The sequence below is a fragment of the Centruroides vittatus genome, unplaced genomic scaffold (assembly GCF_030686945.1).
Source record: "Centruroides vittatus isolate TY-2023 unplaced genomic scaffold, ASM3068694v2 contig_886, whole genome shotgun sequence".
Taxonomy (NCBI): domain Eukaryota; kingdom Metazoa; phylum Arthropoda; class Arachnida; order Scorpiones; family Buthidae; genus Centruroides; species Centruroides vittatus.
Genome location: NW_027122578.1, coordinates 53,717 through 76,066, shown reverse-complemented (window position 1 = coordinate 76,066; position 22,350 = coordinate 53,717). Strand labels below are relative to the sequence as shown.

Here is a 22,350-nt window from a genome sequence, read left to right as displayed (position 1 = left end):
AAGAAGTATTAATTAATACTCGTATCAACTAAATAAAGATGGAAAAACGCCAAGTGTTTAAGTAGTAGCACGACTTGTGTTTGAGAATAATTACATATTTATTATATAATTTAAAATTTAAAAGCGAATTTACAAAATAAATCATATAAATGTTGATAAAATTAACGAATTTTCAGAAAACACATAACAAATAAACATTTTTTTAATATAGATGAATAATAGATAAATTACAAATGACATTTTTTTAACATGAATAAATAATAAATATTTTAAATATAAACATCTTTTAACATAAACTAATAATAGATAAATGAAAAACATATTTTAAAACAACAATAAATAATAGATAAGTTACAAATAAACATTTTCTTAACATGAATGAATAATAGATAAATTTTAAATCATAATTTTTTTTTACATGAATAAATTACAAATACACATTTCTTTTATAATAAATAAATAATACATAAATTACAAATATCATTTTTTAACATTAATAAATTATAGATAAATTACAAATGAACATTTTCTTAACATAAATGAATAATAGATAAATTACAAATATATATATTTTTTAACATGAATGAATAATAAATTTTTTTAAATATAAAAATTTTTTAACATAAAATAATAATAGATAAATGAAAAACATTTTTTAAAACAACAATAAATAATAGATAAGTTACAAATAAACATTTTAAAACATAAATAAAAAATAAATAAAATAATAAATAGACTTTTTAAAGTATAAATGAATAACGCATAGACAAAAAATAAACTTTTTTAAAATATAAATTGAAAATAAATAAACGAATAAACATTTTTTTCGAATATAATAAATAACAAATAAACAACAGCAAATTGATTTTTTTGAATATAATAAGTAAATAACAAATGAACAACAGACAAATATGTTTTTTCAGATAGAATAAAAAATTACTAAATGAAGAACACAGAAATTTTTTTTTCGAATATAATAAAACAATAACAATTAAAAAACACATTTTTTAATGTAATGAAAAAATACCAAATGAAGAACACAGAAATTACATTTTTGAATACGAATGAAAAATAAATAGGAAATAATTTTTCTTCTTAAAATGTACATATGTAACTTATTTTTTAAATGATATATTTAAAAAATTTTTCTGTTATTTTTGAATTGGAATGGTTTTTTCATTCTCTTGAATATATTATAATAGAATTAATGATAAATACGAACAAATCAAAGTAATCATGGAAAAAATAAACATCTATGGCATAATAAATAAAGAAAATTTTTTTAATTATTTGTGGGTATCAGAATTCCTTTTTAAAAATAAAATTCATGTTTGGAAAACTTGTTACTCACTTCTTTTGAACTCTGCAGTATCATAATCAATAAATAAAGATCAACTCTCCGTTTATAACAGTAAATAACACCCCTGGTACATTGAGCTATTTAAAATACCCTTTGTACAACTATATATGTTGCACTCTGTTAATTTGAACTTAAAACGGCTAATAGTCCAACTCCTTTTGAATAAACATTCTCTCTTTGTAAACAATATTTATATAAACTTTTCAAATAATAAATGTTATTTATGTAACTAGTGATTTCTCACCCTACCATTTACTATTAAATTGTAAAAAAATTAAATAATATACGTGAACAATAGTCTTTTTGAAAAACTTACATCAGTAAAAAGGACCTATATAAAATCTATGACTACTTCGTCAAAATTATGTAAAAATATGCGTGTGAAGGTTAATACTACCTAACATGTAAAAATATCATTTCAAAACGGTACAAAAACCGTAATTATTAAGTAAAATGTACAAGAAAAAAAAGTCACATAATAAGAAATTTCGTGAAATGATGTATGAATGTAATAATATTAAAAGGATTGTAATAGATATAAAATAATGAAAATAAATTTAAAACATTTGTAACCCCCTGTAACAGGGAAATAACTTTCAATTGAGAATGAATAATAATGATGATAATGAATACGAACAGAATAAAGAATAATAAAATTGAAAGTAAATAAATACTAATAAAGTATAAATAAACGGAAAATATATGATGATAAAAGTAACTATGAACAAATATATTTGTTTTAAAATTCTTCTGTATTCTGTAAAAATAAAATAAAATTAATTCAGATTTTCATCTAAAATATTAAATTATTTAAATAATTTTCAAATCAATAACTTTATTTTCTTCTAAGTTAAAAGTTTGTGCGATTGAATTATATTATGATACAGACCTGGTGTATCTACTGTGAAACTAACGAAACTTAGCATTCAGAGTTTCTGATCCCAGATGGCCCCGAAGCAACAACATTTTCGGTATTCTGCAGCTTGAAGTGTTATGGGGACCTCTTCGTTGCTGGTTTCGGAGAGGCTCCATAACACTTCAAGCTGCAGGATATCGAAAATGTTGGGAGGAATTGACTCTGAGAATTAAGCGATACTGTGAAATGTGATATATAATGGATCGCATTATATTACTGTCAATTCATATTTATATCATATAAAGTTATTAAATAATCTTTTTGTACATCTATTTATGCTCTTCTTTCACAGTGTCACAAGACTACCACCCTGCGGATATTTATTATAGAAGAACACCAAAACACATACATAATTTAGATTTGTTAACCGACTAATTCACTAAAATTGTGTTCCTTAAACACTGGTTTAGACTTCTACTATCTACACCTGGATAAAACCAACGAACACTAGTAGTTGGTCGTGGATTCGAATCGAATCTATACACAAATTAATTTAAATCTAGATTTTAAATCAATATTTTGGGGTGGTATGTACGACATTATACAAGTTTGAAGTGTGTTAACATAACTGCCGAGTTTCCTAGGAATTTGTCAAACGGCCTATGTGTGCCTACGAATAAACATATTCATTTATATATACATATAAATTAAAAATACATACCAAAAGAAGAATTTAAAAAATCTCCTTAATTTAGCGAATCTTTTTTTCTTCGGTGCATGATCCATTAGTTTTTCATGCACATTGGATGTCGTATCCTCTGTAATCCTATTGTATCAAAATGAAAAATGTAAATGATTTGAAAACTATTGATAACATATATTTATCATTAATAATTAAGGATTAAAACAGTAAAATAGAATTAAACGTTTGAATGGAGAAAGGTATTAATTTTTCTGCTTGAGTGAAACTGTTATGTATAAAACTTTATTACAGAATTAAATGTTATTAATGCGCGTAGCCTTCCATATAGAAATATTCGGTAGATGAAGTTATGTTAGACTGTCTTGATGTTTTCCAATGGAAGAACGTCACATGGGTTGATACTATCTTTTTCCTTCAAAGGCACTGTTGATTTATAAACGTAACACCTTCATCTATGGTAAGTCTTAAAAGTAATGTGAAACCTTACTATCATACAATGGCGTTTAGAGCAGTTTAGAAGGTAAACAATGATCATTAATATAATATGCTGTCTACAACTAAAAAGCTTGTACATCTTGCCCTGGATTTTATGAAACACGGCTGAAGTAATACAGGTACAGTACATATTCATCCACTTAAGTTGCAAGAACCAAATGAAAATGCCTCTCCTACAACTTTGCACTTCTAAAGGATTCGATCTGAGATAAATCTAGTTTTACAGTTTGCGAATTCATGAAATTGCCTGTGATAAGGACAATGCTATATATTTCACGTGGAACAGAAATAATAAAGCAACAGAGAATGAACAGTTTATACTAACTGCTAAGTATTCTACAATCAGAGATACAAATCTTTTAATGATAAAGTTTTATGTCTGACAGAACAAGAGGTTTTAGATGAATTGTCTCTTTCAGTATCTGTTGACAAAAGGTTATTTCAAAATTACTGTTCATAGATTTACTGAAGGTAGGTCACATCTATGTACATTCAAACAAATTTCGGATAAATAGAAAAGGTTTTGTGAAAATTTGAAAATCCATCAACTTTAATACATATTCAATACTTAAATTAATCAAATGTAATATTATATTAATTAAATCTTTAGATCTTCCACTTCAATTTATACAAAAACAAGTTCTAAATGCGAAAGAATAATATTCATTGTCGAAATCGAATTTATCATCAATTTAGAACTGCTCATTATTATTAAAGTATAAAAGAAATAGAAAAATTTAATTACGATCAGAACTTTCATTTTATTATTTTTCTTTAACTACATAAAATATTCAAAATTAAATGGTTTTTTTATTGAGAAAAATTAAACATGAATATTAAATATTAATTTTAATAATGAATAACATCTTTTTATTTTTCTATAAATCATTTCATTTTTAACATAAATACAATACAGAAAACGATATAAAAATTTGTATTAAATATAAATAAAAATCTCACCTATCGGATTCATCTTTAATATCTTCAAACTCTTCTATCTCATCACAAGATGCAAGATGATTTTTCAATTTATCGCAACAAAACTGAACATCGTTTTTATTATCTTGTTGCAAACTAGAATCGATGTCATCGAAACAATCTTCAGTAAGATCACGAACTATTTCCAAATAACCCGTTTCTCGGTAACTTTGCAACTCCCAACTGAAGAAACAATCCCAATCATCATATCCTTGTAATTTCGTACTAGCAGCAGGAGAAACCAATTGCTCCTCACACAATAACTCTGAATTTCTAGAAACAATAACAGAAAATGAGATAAAATACGTGTTAATTACGTACATACGTAAAATTTTTATATTTAATCTTACCTGTTTAGAGAATTGTCCACAGCTTGCAGCTCAACTTTCTGAGCACGCGATACACTATGATCTTCGCACTCGTCGCAACGAAAGTAAACATTATTTTTTTCATCCTGTTGCGAATTAAAATTGGTGTAGCCGAAATAATCTTCAGCAAGATCGGCAACAATTTCCGTATAATTTGTTTCTCCATAACTTTCCAATTCCCAACTGAAGAAATCATTTTGTTCATCGTAATCGGTTGGGAAATCCATGCTGATATAAAAAGAATCAAATCTTTCCTCAGAAAACACAGACTCTTCATTCCCATCCACATGTCCATTTTTTTCAAATTTATCCATTTTGAACTCTGAAAAAACAATTCGTGAATTGTTTGGGTCTTAGCGTCAAGCGAATATTTTTGAGAGATTTACGTTGATTATTATTTACTTTGGCTATTGTAATTAAATATAATATATTTTAAGTCAATTTAAAATATGGAAAGTTATCTTAATATTAATTTACTATTTCAGTGATTTGCTGTTAATTAAGTATTAAAACTTTACGACTACCTAACAAATTTCTAGTTCGTTAATTCTACTTTTATAAAAAATAATTGTACAGTATATTTTCTATTCTGTTAAAATAGTACTCACGTTTATATTCAATACTCAATATTTCTCAAGTAATCACTCACAAACTCTCTTAAACGTCTTTTCGCTTGGAAAATTTCTACTCAACAAAGAAATGCTAACAATGGAAAATCTATTGTTGCCTACATTCTTGCGTTTTCGCGTGATGTTGAATCTGAGATAGAAAAATACGTGTAATTTTTGAAAAATATTTGGTGTACATTTATTTATTTCTTTCAACGATCTTTATTACGAACGAGTACTGTACATTAGTTGCTGGGCATTATAGAAAAGTAACATGTATAGTACAAAAATATGATATTATAAATGCATATGCATACATTTTATATTCCTAAACACGTTGCTTCTTTTTTCTTCTTTATTTCATCAGTTTAAAAAAATGTTAAATTTAATATTTAATTAGAATTTGGAACAAAAATTCTAACTGTAAACTAACTTTACAGCGACATTTAGCTGATTATTTAAATTAAATATAATGCTCAATATTGTCAAGAAAGAAATATTAACAAATTTTGGAAGCAAATTTTTATCCAAAATTGAAAAATAATAAATGCTTTTATAAAACTGCATTCCGTTGTCAGCATACTTATTGTCGTAGCAAACCTAAAGTCAACAATCAGAAAAGTTTAAGCACAAACTGCTCAGCAGTATTGAAAACACAGAGTTATGCATTTATTTAACGTGGTAGAAATTCATATCTATATTTCATAATGTTGTCTTCTTATTGTATTTTCAATAGGATTCCGCCTGCAAAATATGATATGGGTTGTTAAAAAACAGTTATATCTTTAAAGAATTTGCATAACCATGCGATTGGCTCTACTGCAGCTTCTCATAAGTATCGCGATGCTAGTACGAGCTCAATTGGAACAATACAAGAATTGTTTTGTAATGGTGATACACCGGCATGTGCTCATCACGTATTACAGACAGGGGTGAGCATTTTAAATATGGAGAAGACGTCTAGCAGTCGTGGTTGTTGCGAATTTTTAGCCCTCTTACGGTTTGACTCATTATTGTTATCTTTTTGGAAAATGTCTGAATTTTTATGACAAAAAGAAAACTTTCTCAATACTATCTTAGGATGAATTGCCACAAAACGTAAAGAGTCGAATTGGAAGTGAAGAAAATGTTCTAGCTGAGTCAACGGAAGAACTGATTCTGTCGTATATAAGTGCTAAAAAGAGATTAACGTTCAGGAAAGAATTAAACTTTTATTGATACTACAAGCTGCTTCGAATAATAAATTACAAGTACTTTTAGAACGATTAGCAGAATGCAGGGCTGGATTGAAAATACAGACAGTGCAATGATAGATCTTGAATCTAGACTCTCTGTTTTCGAAACTGATAAAGAGAAATATAACGTTAGAAATGATAAATCAAGCTCAGAAGTAAATGCAATATTCAATAGTTCACTTGAAAAGTTTATGAAACTGGAAGATAATGAAAGACGAAATAATTACAGGTTTAGAGAATGTCGAAAAGATGGATGATTGTCTATGCAAGGTTCAAAAATTATTTAGTGATAACTTGCAAATGTGAATATTAAGCGTGCTTATCGACTTGAAAAATTTAAACGTAGCTCAAAAACACTGGTATTTGTAAACTGTTTAACTTTGAAGATAAATAAAAGATATATAAAAATGTTAGCAAATTGAAAGAGTCAAACATATTTATTACTAGTGATTCCATCAAAATTTTCCATCAAATAGCACAAAGTTGTGAGGGACCTGTAAGACCTAGTGATATATCAGAACGTCCTTCCTAAATCTTAGAAACAGTGTTACGTAGATAGAAGCACAGACCAAAGATGGAAAAGAAAAACCTGATTATCTACTATACGTGAAAGTTCAATGTAAATGGGAAGTCACGCTATTTCAGTTCAAATTTTTTTCTCCGAAAGTTATTAGACGGATGACCGTTACGACTCGATCGTTAAAAGAAAACTTCCATGTACAGGGGCGAGACATTAATACTTTGAGATGGACAGCATATCTTTTAAATTAAGTAAATTGAAAATATGATGAAAAATTGCATCCTGCATCGTGACAATGTGACAATAAATAATAGCTTACAGAAATTGCATTTACTCCTAGGTATAATTAATTAAACTATTTATAAACGTGAGGCAGATAAGAGTAAAGGATTATCACACCAATGGTAACAAGCACAAACGCTCAGGAATCAATTTGAAAACATTTAATAAAACAAAAGACAGATGTAGTGTACATTATAATAAGATGACACTAAGTATGGAGACCGAATAACCCAAAATGCATTTCGGTATTGTAGTAATGTCTGAACCTGCAACACATCGTCTTACCGTTTTTAGAATGTATATAATCTAAACTGTCTGTATAACATTAGTTCATAACTGTAAACGAATAATTGGACTAACTCATAACTGTTTTTCTATCAGCACCGTTTAACTTATAAGTTGACTGTCACACTACCATACAAGATGATGTATAATTATTACTCCTGTCTACATTAATAATGCTTACTTTCATATTGTCATGTCGAAGTTTTCATTTTTATATTGTATAGCTTTAAGCACAGTTTTAGGTTTAATATAAAGTTTACTTTTTTCTCTTTGTATAATTTTTAAGTATAGTAAAACCTTTAGTTAATACCAAGCGATAAGAGATTATTTTCTATTAAAACATAGTCCTAAATGCATTTTGAGGGTTTCGGTTTTCATACTTACGTAGTCATCTTATTATACTGTACATTCCATTTTTGTTTCATTAAATTTCATTATTCATTTTTCAATTACATTTGTAATTGTATATTTCATTTTTCAATTACATTTTTGTTTCATTTTTGTTTCATTTTTGTTCATTAAATGTTTCTACTTTCATTCCTGAGCGTCTGTGCTTATTATCAGTGGTGTGATAAGCCCTTACTATTATCTGCCTCGCGGTTATAGATAATTTAGTTATATAATTGCTTGTTGTATCAAAATTTAACCTTTTACCTCTACCAATAGTTTTTCCTACTAGGTTTAATCCCTTTTCCACTTATCGTGTAATAATTATTATATCAATATCAACCTAATTTATAAATACAGAAATAATCTGAATAGAATAAATCTAAACCTCCGGTGTTTCCTTTAGCATTTATATACCTTAAAATTCCTTTTTAATATTCTATAACCCAGTGAGTATTATATAATTTATCAATTTATCAATCTATCTAATTTACTAAATATATAATTTCGGCTGCATTTCCCGAGTAATAGATGAAAAACTTTAATTGAGTCATTTTCGGAATATTTCTTATTTTCAACACAGGCAAACGAGGTGTAATAAATGAACCAGATAACACAGGAATTTAATAGGATCAGTCATCTGACGAATACTTTGAACTCGTTCTTACGAACTTTGTATGCTTATTATAGATTATCTGTTTTAATATCAAACAAACATTTTCTACCTTCATAATTGATTTATATTACTTTTATTTTAACTGAAGATTTTACATAAGAATTTTTATATTGATAATAGATATAAAGAAAAGTTAGGGGCAGTTGAAAAACAGCAAGAGTAGCAAATAAAAATGCTCAGAAAGAATCATTCATGAAAATAATTTTTACAAATTACAGAAATTTTCGATAAGATGAATGAATAATGAAAGATGCTCCTCCTTCTTATTTACTTATCATTTTCTTTTCATATTAAATTTTTTACTTATATTCTTCTAACTGTACCGAAAAATAACATTTTTCTTGTGGGTTTATCTTTGTGGGCTGCAATCAAATAATTGGAAAATTATCATTGTCGTGGGAATTGTGAATTTAAACTTCAATTTGATTACATACAATTCGGGTTATTTTAAAAGTAAATTTGTCAATTAAAAAATGAAACCTCTCTTATTGTTACAAAGCTTTCATAATATATAACACCACTGATCTATTTCGCTGTGACCTATTAATTTATATAGAAAAAAGCTACCAACTGGTGACTCGGATGTAAACAACTTTTTGTGTATTCTTCGTGAACTTTTGATCGTCAACCGTAATATTTTTCTAAGGATTAATTACAAAGATATTACTTTTGAAATGTGTGTTTTGTTAAAGTTTAATGCTGCAAGATTAAATTTACGATGAGAAAGCTAAAGGGGCAGCATATTATACCTTCCATGTTGCTGGTGGCTGGTGTTTGTTAAGTAAGGTTACGCTGTATTTTATCAGAGTTTCGCACATTTAATAATCGATCTGATATGAATGAAATTCGCTTTCCTTTTTACCGCTAAACGCTATTAAAATACTTATTTATAGGTAAAGTAAAATGTAATCTGAATTTTAAGTATTATAAAATTTGCAAAACATTTAGCTTAACACACATTCATAGGTATTAACCAATTCTTATATAAATGAGTAACATTTTGCATATTTAAATACGTATTGTATTATTTTAGGTGTTTTATAATTTTAATTTTCCTGATAAGAAATCAGAACACGTGCTACTGTCACCTGATAAGTTGACTGTATAAATACCCACAAAACATGAAAAACTGTTAGAAGAAAAAGGATAATCGATGAATATGAAGCTAATGCTGAAGATATTCGTATTTACCATTGCTTTTATTGCAATAAGTTGTTGGGAAGATTCCGCTGTGAGATCCGCAAATCCGTTTAAGCAGACTGTACAGAACATCGAACGTTACTGTGGTGAATGTTAGTAATATACGATTAACTTTTGGCAGGTATCTACAAGTTGTAATACTATTTATGCATGCAAAATTTCGTTTAAGTTTATAAAAATCTTAATAATTTTCGTGACAGTTATGTCATAAGAATGTCTTCAATTATTTTTTTCTTGTTTCTGGCTTTTTAAAATTAGCTTTGAGTGAGGAGACAAAAAGAAACTATCGTTTTTGCTTGATTGAAAATAAAGTACAATTGGTAATTTTTTCAAGTTTCTAAAAGTTTTTATGATAAAAGAAATCATTCTAGCAATAATTAATTCTTATTTAATTAAAATTTAGCGAATTGAATTCGTTAAAAACTGTGCACAACAGCAGAAATTTTTCCACACAGTTGGCAAGATTTCTGATTACATTTGTAAAATCAGACGGACGACACTTCATGTAATTTTTCTAAACTTTTTATTGCAATAATAATAATTATTAATTTCCTGACGTACAATGTATTTATATTAATACGAATATGCGGAATTTTTGAGATGTTTCGCTTTTGCTCTCTACACTTTGAGTTTGGACGATCCAAAAAAACTATCCTACGTACAATGTAAGTAGTCAAAATATACTGTGTAAATTCATAAATGATAAGTAGTTCGGTCTTGTTCGTTGTTTCTAGCTTATATCGCCTGGTGGGTGTTGCTATGTCAATTATTACATTATTTGTGAACATATAAAAATTAATACGGGCAAATGCATATATATTCAATTTCATAATATATATATATATATATATATTATATATAATATATTAAAATATTTGGCTAACATTTTATTTCAAGCAAACTGATAATAGAAGGAATTGTATGAAATTTTGTTTATATAATTAAAAGTCAAGAGATAATTTATTTTTTGTGTATACAATATGAATTATTGTATTTGTATACAATTTTAGTTTATTTATTCTCGTGTTATTTTATTTTTTCAGCGATGCCTTGTACAAGCAGAAAATAGTAAAAAAAAAATCGATTTCTTCACTTTCCTCGTTTCATTCTTTACTTCATTAAAAAAATAACAAAAAAATTTACTTGTATAATATTTATTATTTAAATGTTTTTTGTATAGTTTTAAATTTGTATAAATAACTGTATTATCGTTATTTTTACAACACCTTTCAGAAATTCTCTATATAAATTTATACTGTTAATTTTGAGTCAATTTGAATTGTATAATGCTATCCAATTTTTGATGATTGTGAAGTATAATTGAAAAGTTTATCTATTTGTATTTGTGACACATCAAGTAGTGTGAGAAACAGAAAAGCAAAACAAACAAAATAAAGTAAAATTCCGTATCTAGAATATTTACATTTATAGAAGCATTCTTTAATATTCATGAAACTCTTGTTATCATTTTTGAAATAAAAAATTAAATTCGGTTATCAACAAACGTTGTCTTTACGCTACTCAATAATTGTAATAATCAAACTTTTGTTTAATTAATTAAAAGTAATTTCAACTTTTAAAGTCATTATTTTATTTTTGAAGCGCTAGTTTTTAATTATAAAATCGGCGATAATTTTTATGTTGTTCTATAATTCAACAAGAAATATTTTTATTTTACGTAAAGTAAATGCTTGAGAAAGAAAGAAGGGATCGCATTTTACTGTATTTGAGTTTCATTTGGAATGTAACTCATATAGTAAAAGGATTAGAAATACAAAATAATTTTAATGTTTGCTGTTAATGTTTTTTGCTAGAGCATCGCCTGGGTCATGTGATAGTATGTAAAATAAAATAACTCAGTAAACTCACTTTGAAATATTTTATATAATTATTAAAAATTTAATGTGTTTAAGCTAGGAAATATGTCAAATATGCCTCTTTAAAAGGAATTATAATGTAAAGAGCAATGCAAATGATATTCAAATTTATTAATTTTTACAAATTTATGTAAATGCAATGGACTGAGCACTAAAATATGACTTGAAATTAATTGCCTGTGCATTAGCTTTTATGCAAAAGCGTAATTACTGATTATTTTCCATTAACATTCTGAAATTAATATTCACATATCTTATGCAAAATGGCAAAACTTTAAATATTTGAGCTGCAATTAGTCTGTGTAGGTGTTCCATTGATTCATTATGTAAGTTTATTAGTGCTGCAGTAACGACGCATTGCAGTAACATTTATAGTTAATATAAATTCAAGCTCCACGATACAGCCGTTTTACTACAATTACAATTAGAGAATTCAGGTGGAAAATAGTAAATAATATAAACTGCATAATTTCTAAAAAGAACATTTCAAACTATCTTCAATTCTTTATAAGTCATTCTTAATCTGCAACATGGTTTGTATAGCTTATTTGTTAGAGCCGTCGATGAGCTGTATGACAGCATTTGGGCTCTATATTGTAAAACCGTGTACATGTATATTGAATACTACTGAAAATAACAGGCACTTTACATCTTCGCTGTTATATCGAATGTACACGCATTTCGTAGAATTTTTTCTCTGGATGGTGAATATTCTGTTCTTGATCAGGTTATTTGATGGCAACCTTTACGGTTTACGAGTGAACAATATGTACAAGGAAAATGCTTTCTTAGAATCAGTAGTATGTGCATTAATATCGAGTTATCTGTCAATTCAATACAGTATTGTCAAGAGGCGACAAATTCCTGTTCATTGTGTGTTAAGTTCGTACAAAGGAGAACGAAAAGAATTTGACAAAATAGAAAAATATTTTCTTCTTATGTTCCAGATTACGATTATCATAGCCATAGGAACAACATTTGTTTCAGACGTAATATTGTTCACGGAAATAAAAAAACAGAACGGAACAGATATCGAAGCGTTCCTTGTCGCTGTTCTTCATGGTGTGCATTATCTGTACACCATTGGCCATATTGCAGGAAGCTTGGCCACAGCAGCAATATTATCTTATATTCTGCAGAAAAGATTCGTTAAAATGTCTAAAGAAATAGCTGAGTTAAATATTAAACAACGATTCTTGCGACAAAAATTGGAAAGTATCATCCAAAAACACGTTGAAGTTTGGCTATGCATCGACGGAATAAATGATGCTATGAAGGATACCGTATGTGTCAATTACTTTTTTTACCTGTATTTTAGCTGCTTCTTATTGTATGAAGCATTGTTTGTAAGAATGAAAATTACTTTGAAAATATCTACGGCAATTCTCTCCGCGGGGTTTACTATTGGAATGATTGTATTCAGTTGGTGTCTTTCTTTTACTACCTCTTTAGTAAGTGAATAATGTTTTATGCGAATAAAAAGAGTTCGTTTGAAAATTATAATTTGTTTAATTCAAAACATATGTAACATTTGAAAATTCAGTTTTAACAAATTTTAAATTACTAATTAGCAATATATTTCCAATTGTTTTTAAAAATTTGGTGCCCTTACGTATTTAGTACTTGAATTTCTATAATGCATATAAGACACAAAGTCATATTTATAACAATACACGTATATTGCTCTTGACTCGACTTAATTTTAACAAACTAAAATTTAAATTCATTTAACTGTACTTCTGATAAATACATTTTAATGTATTGTACTGTAGTTACAGCACTTTTGGTAGACAATAATTAAATACACTATATCACAATTGAAAACGATATATTTAAAAACTAAACAAAATAACTTGTACATTTCATATTGTTTGTATTTTATGCCTTGAAATAATTCGCTATTTAAATTTCAGATCTATGACAACTTCGTGTCCATCGAGAGAATTTCACCAGCAGATCTCCCATTGACTTTCAAGCTTAAGGTATTTCTTTAGATTTTTCTAATTATTATTATTTTTTTTTGTTTTTGTTTTTTCGAATTTCGTGCTATATAATAAATCATAAATCTTGCTACATATTTAGAATAATTCATTGTGTGGATTAATATTGAGCTTGCGAATTTGTACAATTAATGATTTAGTATGGTGTAGTTCACATGTATGTTGATACAACTGAACTACACATAAAATAATATTTATTTTACTCGTATTACATTTATTTTTAAAAGCCTTCTTCGTGCTTGTAGATAAAAATGTCAATTGTTAATCACTACAACAGTTGAATAATTGTCTTAGCAAATATTGTTTTGGTATATTACAGTTATTTACCTTGCGTACGGAATGCCGTTTATATTGTAAGCTGTTCAAAAAACTAAAACAATTGGTTTCAGTTCAATTAATAATAAACAAAGTTACTAGAATTACGTCTTGTGAGGCTTTTTCAAAATTAAGGGTATTTGTGATGGCGCGTTCTATTTACCGTAACGTAAATAATAATACAATGTATAGTTTTCTATGCGAAATCCCAATTCAAAGTGAAAATATTTTCGAACATATTAAACATTCTTCGAGTTAGATAATTCACTGTTATATTGCTAGCTTTTTTCTGTGATAAATGTTAGTAAATATTATGAATTTTGTAAGATTATTATTTTTTACCGAACAACACGACGCCAGCTAGTGTAATTGTTAAATAATATCAATATAATATTTAAAAATTTATATCGTAATTAAAATGTAATCCTTTTCATTTTATAGTTAACTTCCTTTGTGAAAAGGTTTACAAAGATTCCTTTGGGATTATCAATCGGAGGATTTTTCTACGTGAAAAAAGACTTTGTCGTAAAGGTAAATTTTATTCTATATTTACCCTTACAAAATTATTAATACGATAGAATTTCATTTATTTCAGGTAACCGAAGCATTATATTCAACATTTTCAACATTGGTGGAACTGACTGGTATTATGAAACAAGGAAAACACTGTATTGTAAAGTCTGTCTCTAATTCGTCGTCCACTGATTAACTAACCACTGCACAATAGCAAATAAGTTTCTAAAGTTTCTGTCTTTCGGTATAATCTTAAGTTAATGTTAGGCTTTATGTTTATTGTTGCGCTATGATAATAATATAAATACTAATGCTTTAATGTGAGTTTTGGAATATTCAATTGCACGCAAGTTAATAACGCGTTATAAGTTCTCTTTTTTATTATCATTTGCCTAACATTTCGCTGCATGTTTTTTATATACATAGTGATTTTACACGTAATGTGTAGATATGTAAATAATGACAAACTGATCTGCTTGTTCTATTTGCTTTCTTTGGTTGTTGTTATTAAATACTACATCTAGTTTTATTACGATGTATTTTGTAGTATGTGGTTGCAAGTAATCATGTCATTGTAGACAATGTTTGTAAACATTTTATATTCTTTTTGAACACGAATCATTCTGGAAAAAATAGAAAACATATGGATGGAAATTAGAATGTAAATTTTAATACTTAAGAAAACATGAAAATACAATGTTTATATGAAATATTTTATAACACGTTAAAACTTAATCACATAAAAATAGTTGCATTAATGATAATAGAATAAATAAGATTTCACGAATTATTTAAGAAGTTCAACGTATCTATACTTCTTATATTGTGTTAAATGTAAATAAATTATTTAGTGTTAGTTATAGCGAATTAATGTGAACAAAGAGAACGATAAATGTTTATCATTGTATGTTTTATTTTTTGGCATAGCAGAAAATTGTACGTTTTATTGTATTGTATTAGATATTGTATTTTACTTAAAAAATAATAATTGTGTCTTTTAAATATGTGCAGAATGTGTATGCGCAATATAAACTTCATACATTTAAATATGAAGAAAATTATAACTATTATCAATTTTAAATATTCTTAAAACCATGTTTTTACTGTATTTTGAGCACTGAACACAAGACCGTGTTATTTATCAAACACCTGGCTTATTCCGCCTTTATTAGTCTCAACTAATAAAGGTGAAAAAAAGCAGATGTTTGATAAATAACACGGTTTTGTGTTCAGTGCTTAACTATTATCAATAATTTAATGTTTTGCATATAGTTAGATTCTTTAATATATTAATATAATGAAAGCATTACGTGATTCGAAATATGAATTGTCGACCGACTTTTTGTAAATATTTTGCGAGCTTTTTATGTTAAGCAGGCAAAATGTCAGTTCTCATGACATCTCTCGGCATTACCTATTTGTGTTCTTGAAAACACATTTGAATATAACTGCGACTTATGTTTAAGTCTTAAGTAACCGGATGGACAAAACAATACATCGTGATGATTAATCCTAAATGTGCAGTTATTAAGTGAGCTGGCCGCGTGGAGTTTTCCGGGTTTTCTTCACGTGTCTCAATCCTGAATAGGGGCCAGTTTATGTTAAGTCTTCTTTATGTTAAGTCCTCCCGGAAGGCACGTAACTTTCAAATATCTCACTGTATTGGATCTATTTGTCGATTAGAAAACAAAATTCACTGTAAAATAATGCCATTTCATAATTGTACATTTGAGATTTTGTAGTAATTAGCGATCTCGGACGTCTGGAAAGTATAATTAAATAATAAAAGAACGTAAGCGAAACTTTAGGGCTAACTGTATGCGAATGAATGTTTCAAGTTATTGACATTTTACTATATTGCAGAGTTTAAGCACTCTGGGTAGCTGTGAACTTGGTGTATAATATACGAGAAAAGTAGTTGGTTTCAGTATCAAAATCATTTATTAGACTGCATTTATGTTCGTGTGGCAAAAAATATATTTTAGTTGTTGTATTGTGAAAAGGAAAAATAGCCACAGTTAAATATCATCTGATAAAACAACATTTATCACTTTACCTTTTGTATTGTTTTCTTGAAAACACTATATTAAAATGCACTATAATTGGATGTTTTTTAAATTTATTTCAACAGATTCACTGATTTATTTAAACTGTGTTTAACCTTCGGGGTGCCTGGTGAAGAAATTTCTGTCGAGCGCCCGGTGGGGTCCCACAGACCCCAAAATAAAACATTACATTATATGGCTTGTAAAGATAATTTCAATATTATGTTAATATATATATATATAACAGGTTCATTAGGACAAATTTAGAATAAAACAATCATTGATTTACGTGAAATATTTATTCACATGACTACATAATAAAAAACATTAACTTTTTAAATTGTAACAAACATATAAACTTTGTTTCTGTAGAAATTATGATGTAATTTCATCCATGTTTTTTAAAACAGGCTGTTCTTTTTGCACAGTCTGATTAGTTTCACCTTTTTCCATTGTTTTGACGCTTTCTAGCTGCTCCTCTGTATTTATGTCTTTTAAAACATCTTCTGGTGGAAAAGACGTTGTAAGCCCTACTTTAGGTTTGCAGCCAAAAAGAGCATCGTATGGTGTTCTTTTAGTCGCAGAATGATAAGCTCTATATTTCATAAATTGAACGAAACGCAGTTTTTCACTCCAGTGGTCAGATTTTTTGTCCTGCATCCAAGTACAGTGCATATTTTCGATATCTTGATTCGCTCTTTCAATACTACTCTGGCTTTGTAAATGACGAGGATGGACGATCTTCAGTGCTGGCCAAAACTCCTTTAAGCTAGTCACCACGTTATTCGAAAATTCCCTACCATTGTCAGACTGTAATATAAATGGCGCTTCAAGCAACGAGAATATGTCCACTAGGTTATAGGCTACTTCTTCAGCTGTTTTTGATGTTAGAGACTTAAGAATCACAAATTTTGTTAGATGATCTTGGTACACCGTAATAAATTTGTATTCTCTATCTGGCTGAGAGTGAAAGTCAGTAAGATGTCCCTGACAACGGGAATTAAATTAGGAAGAAATCATACGTTTCACAATAATGCCCTTTTTAATACCTTTCTGTTTTTTCTGGCAAGGTTCACAAAGGTGGATGTACTGTACAGTTTAATATCATGACGTGTAAAGTATCTGTATTTGGTCGAAAGTTCTTTCAACATTCTATCACGTCCTCCGTGTCCAATAGCCAATTGAGCTTGATGATGTACGTGAAATAACAATGAGTCCGTGATGCAATACTGTATAGTACTGACGCCTTCTTTAACAGGATAAATGAATTTACTTTTGTTTCTTACAATTATCACATCATATCGATTCAGCAACCAATAGTCCATGGGTTCCTTCTTAGTAGTCATTTTGGCTTTTTCTACATCATTTATTAACTTCTGGTAAGTAGTTTCGGTTAAGAAAATACTGTTTTTTGCAGCAAACTCGAATTTTGGACAGTTCACCGTTATTACATGTCTATAAACCATGACACCTTCTCTAACACTACAGCTGCTCCTTCATTTTTAGGGAACACGGTAAAGAACTAGTTTTTTGTTTAATAAATTTAAGTGAAATTGCGTATTTTGACACTCCCGAATAAACCGCAAAGTGCAACTGAGAAATTCTAAGCCTGAGGCGCGCGTTAAAAGTCACATGCCTTGCCACATGGTATTCGAAACGAATCGGATCTGTATTTCATACTTTACTGGTTTCTCATTTGGCATTCTATAGAATGCCTAAGAAATTTGTAAAATATGAATTTTTTCATAGATTGCCGGCTAGTTTTAGGCATTTTATACAATGCCTAGGCATTGTATAGAATGCCGGCTTTCAAACTTTGCCAGTAACATATATAACACAGAGAATGTGATAGTGTCAATTATGATAAAATCTCAAATCAAACAAACATTGAGAAAATTTGCGAATGTTTAGAAAATATGCAAGAAATGAACTCTGCAAATACAAACAAACAATAAAAGCAACAGCAAATAAACATTTTTTAAAAATAAGAATGAATAATAAATAAATAAGAAATAAATAACAGGTAAACTTTTTTTTTGAATAAGAATTAAATTAAATAAATAGGAAATAGATATTTACAATTTGGAAAAAAAAGTTAACTTTTTTTAATTTTAAAGTTTATGTTTTGAATTTTATTTTGTTTTTTTTTGGCTATTAGCTAAATTTGGACCAGGAATTAGGTTATTTTTAATTTTCCTTAATAATGATTAAGAATAAAAAATAATAGGCAATATACGAAACAAGAAGTCAAGAATAATAACAATTGAAAAGTGAACAAATACAAGCAAGATGGTATGAATATACACAGGACAATATATGAATGACAAAAGAAACTCTATACAGATACAATGTAAAGTTCAAATTTCATTTCTTCTCTATTCGCTGTAAAACATAAAACGAAACTTAATTACGATTTTAATCTAAAAATATGTCAATATTTAAATAATTATGAAACACTAAAAACTTTAACGCATCCTCAAAGTACTACAGCACAATTATATAATATATAAATAACACTTTTGATTACTTGCGCGAGAAACGTAATTTATCATATAAACAAACGTTTTCAGCCCCGATTTTACAGGCCATCCTCAGGTTGAGAGCAAAATGTAAATTTATAAACCTTCCGTTAAACAAAAATACAAAATATCAAAAATTTTAATTTAATACAACAAATGGAATGACGTAAATAACATAAATAACAAAAATTAAAATTAAAACATAAAAAGGAATATGTACAGAACATAGAATTTATGAAATTGAATATAATTAACATATTCTGCTTACTAATAAAAATCATTATATTTAAATCTGGTGATGAGTTCTTAGTGAGTTCTTTAACCATAGAACTTCTATGCAGATGGAAGACTTTCTGCATCCCTTGCATTCAAACATCCTTCTTATTGCAGTGTTTGCTCCTATATATCTGAATCTTTTCAGTGGTTTATTGCGCAAAGATGGGGAATATAGAGGACTGATTAATGGCTGCGTCGTTTCCATATTGACTATAAGCAACCTATGCGTTTGCAGCCATTTGGAACAAGAATTGGTAATATTTGACTCTTTTCTGATATTTGATATATTATATGCTCTTTGAGTCCAGTCCCAGTTTCTAGTGGTTACTGACTGCCAATGTAATCTTTTATTAATTTCCAACTGCGCCATTTTTCATAAGGAATTTCCTATAAACCCTTGCCTCTCTCCTGTGGTTTGTATATACCGATCTTTAAATCATTTCCGAGGAGTTTTGTATAAATTTGGTGCCCTCTTCACAAGCATTCTCGAACTTTTCTTGCCCGCAACTTATTTCATAACTTTATATATATTTTCGTTATAAGTAAATTTTACTACTCTAGAGGAAACATCCTTAGAAGATTTTTTCTTGATGTTCGTCTCACATTTCCTAACTAATCCCATATTTGTGGTTTTTTGGTAACCTAGGGTCTGTGCTACGTTCATTATTCTACCTATTTCTTTAATCCTGTCTTGTATCTTGTCACAATATAAGAAAGCCCTTCTTATTAAAGCGCGGAAAGCTGCACTTTTGTACCTAAATGGATCCTTGGATTGGGATGGAATATACAACGGGCTGTGGGATGGCTTTGATGAAAACACTAGTAGACAAATGGCCGTTCTGAATTTGATATTGATGTCTAGAAAATGCACCTCCAATGAACTCTTCTGTTCTAATCATAAAGAAAGGCCATTATTATTATCATTTATCTTAACCATAAAATCCTTAACTGTGGTGTTATACTTCCATAATATAAACAGATCATCCACATATCTGCTAAAATAAACTACTTTCGTTGAAATCGCGAAGAATTCTTCTTTCCAGTCTCCTTACCACTAATTCGCACAGGATTCGCGAGAGCGGGCTTCCCATGGGGATCCCTCTTCTCTGCCTCTACAACTGTCCATTAAAAGCAAAACAAGATTCATGGCATACCCAATCTAGCCATCTACCTCTACTTCGTTCGTGTAATTAAGCAACTCTGCTGTTCTTGTTGTATAAAAAATCCAAAAGTGCCTCCATACATGACTCTGTCCTAACTGAAGGATTACATGTTTTCGTAGACGAGAACAGTTGCAACTTCATCTTCCATTAACCCAATAGTTTGTAAGTCCCTGACCACCTTAAGAGGATCACGTGCAACTAGATTATCTGTGTCCAATTGCGATGATAAAATACTTATATAATTTTCTTTTCTAATACAAAACGTGGAACCTCTGCAGTTTTTCAACAACGAGGCCGTATTTCTTTACCGGCATTGTGCACACTTAGCAAAAAGCAAATAACCTAGAGGAGTCCTCGGTCTTGGATTCCTACATTTCTTCAGAAAAGGTGAAACTTTGGAGAGCTTAAGAGACTTCTATTTTCCTAATTCTTTTATCTAAATTTCCGATTATCCTCTGTGCTGACATTTTCACATTCAATTTTTTCAATGTAATCCATTAGTGCTTTGTTATACGTAAGTCTTTCTTATGATGACTAACTGTTTACTCTTATCTGCCCTAGTCATCATGAAACGACGCAGCCATCATCAAATTTCTATATTTCCCATCTTTGGCAAAAACCACTGAAAAGATTCAGATATATAGGAGCAAACTGCAAGAAGGATGTTTGAATGCAAGGGATGCAGAAAGTCTTCCATCTGCATGGAAGTTTATGGTTAAAAAACTCACTAAGAACTCTCACCAGTTAAATTAATGATTTTATTAGAAGAGATATGTTAATTGATATCAATTTCATAATTCTATGTTCTGTACATATTCCTTTTAATTTTAATTTTTGTTTTAATGTTTTTGCGTCATTCCATTTGTTGTTTAATTTAAAATTTTCAATTTTGTATTTTATAACGGAATGTTTTAATTCTCATTTTGTTCTCAACTGAAGATGGCCTGTAAATCAGGCTGAAAACGTTTGTTAATGTGATAAATTACGTTTCTCGGCAAAAATAAGGTGTTATTTATATATATAATAAGTTTATTTTGTCTAAAGTAGAAATTTATGCGATTGAATTAGATTATTCTATCCTGTCGTCACGCGCGCGCGCAGTCAAATCGAAATCACGCGCGCTCGGTCAATTCGGCACCAATTTAAAAAATTAATTAATAAAAAATTTAGCGTCGAAAAACGGGCATTTTTACTTTAATTCAGTTTATCGATGTGTTTGTAATCGAGATTCAGTCAAAAAGTTTTAATTTCATCATAATTTATTGATGATTTTAATTTTTTAATATTAGAAGGTAATTAGCATAAATTAGAAAGTGTCGTGTTTCATCTTCGCTCCCGTTCAAGTTTATTTGCTCTAGAGCACACGCCGATGTTTGTTTTTACTTCTACTGGTGATTAGGCTTTTATTTCAACCTCGTCCGTTTTGGTTACAGAAGATGGGGAGACGGGCGTCACGTGAATCGCTTACCTCACATTTTACCACAGAAATTACCTTACCTTGAAAGTTTTATTTTTTTTCTTGATTTTAATTATTACTAATCTATCTTTTTTTGATGGATTCTCATACTTATATGTGTTATGAAGTTGCAGATATTTTTTTATTAAGTTTTACACATTTATGTTTTTTTCTTAGATTTTTATATATAAAATATACGAAAATTCAAATATTTATTAAAAGTTATCAGAAAT

The 22,350-nt window shown here is 28.5% G+C and overlaps 1 protein-coding gene across 1 annotated transcript; it reads right to left on the bottom strand.

The window, feature by feature from the left end:
* Positions 1-17,078: 17,078 nt before the first annotated feature.
* Positions 17,079-18,049, bottom strand: LOC136983788 (KRAB-A domain-containing protein 2-like). Its single transcript, XM_067280631.1, has 2 exons — positions 17,753-18,049; positions 17,079-17,690 (listed from the first exon to the last, which is right to left on the bottom strand). Exons 1-2 carry the CDS (start codon positions 18,047-18,049, stop codon positions 17,079-17,081), a joined length of 909 nt encoding a protein of 302 aa, XP_067136732.1.
* Between the last annotated feature and the right edge of the window lie 4,301 nt (positions 18,050-22,350).

Bases quoted from the DNA above. Each gene is read 5' to 3' on its own strand.
- LOC136983788 (XM_067280631.1), bottom strand. From the start codon at position 18,049: ATGACTACTAAGAAGGAACCCATGGACTATTGGTTGCTGAATCGATAT. The intron at 17,691-17,752 runs GTATTAAAAAGG...TCCCGTTGTCAG, and splicing joins TTGCCAGAAAAAACAGAAAG to GGACATCTTACTGACTTTCA.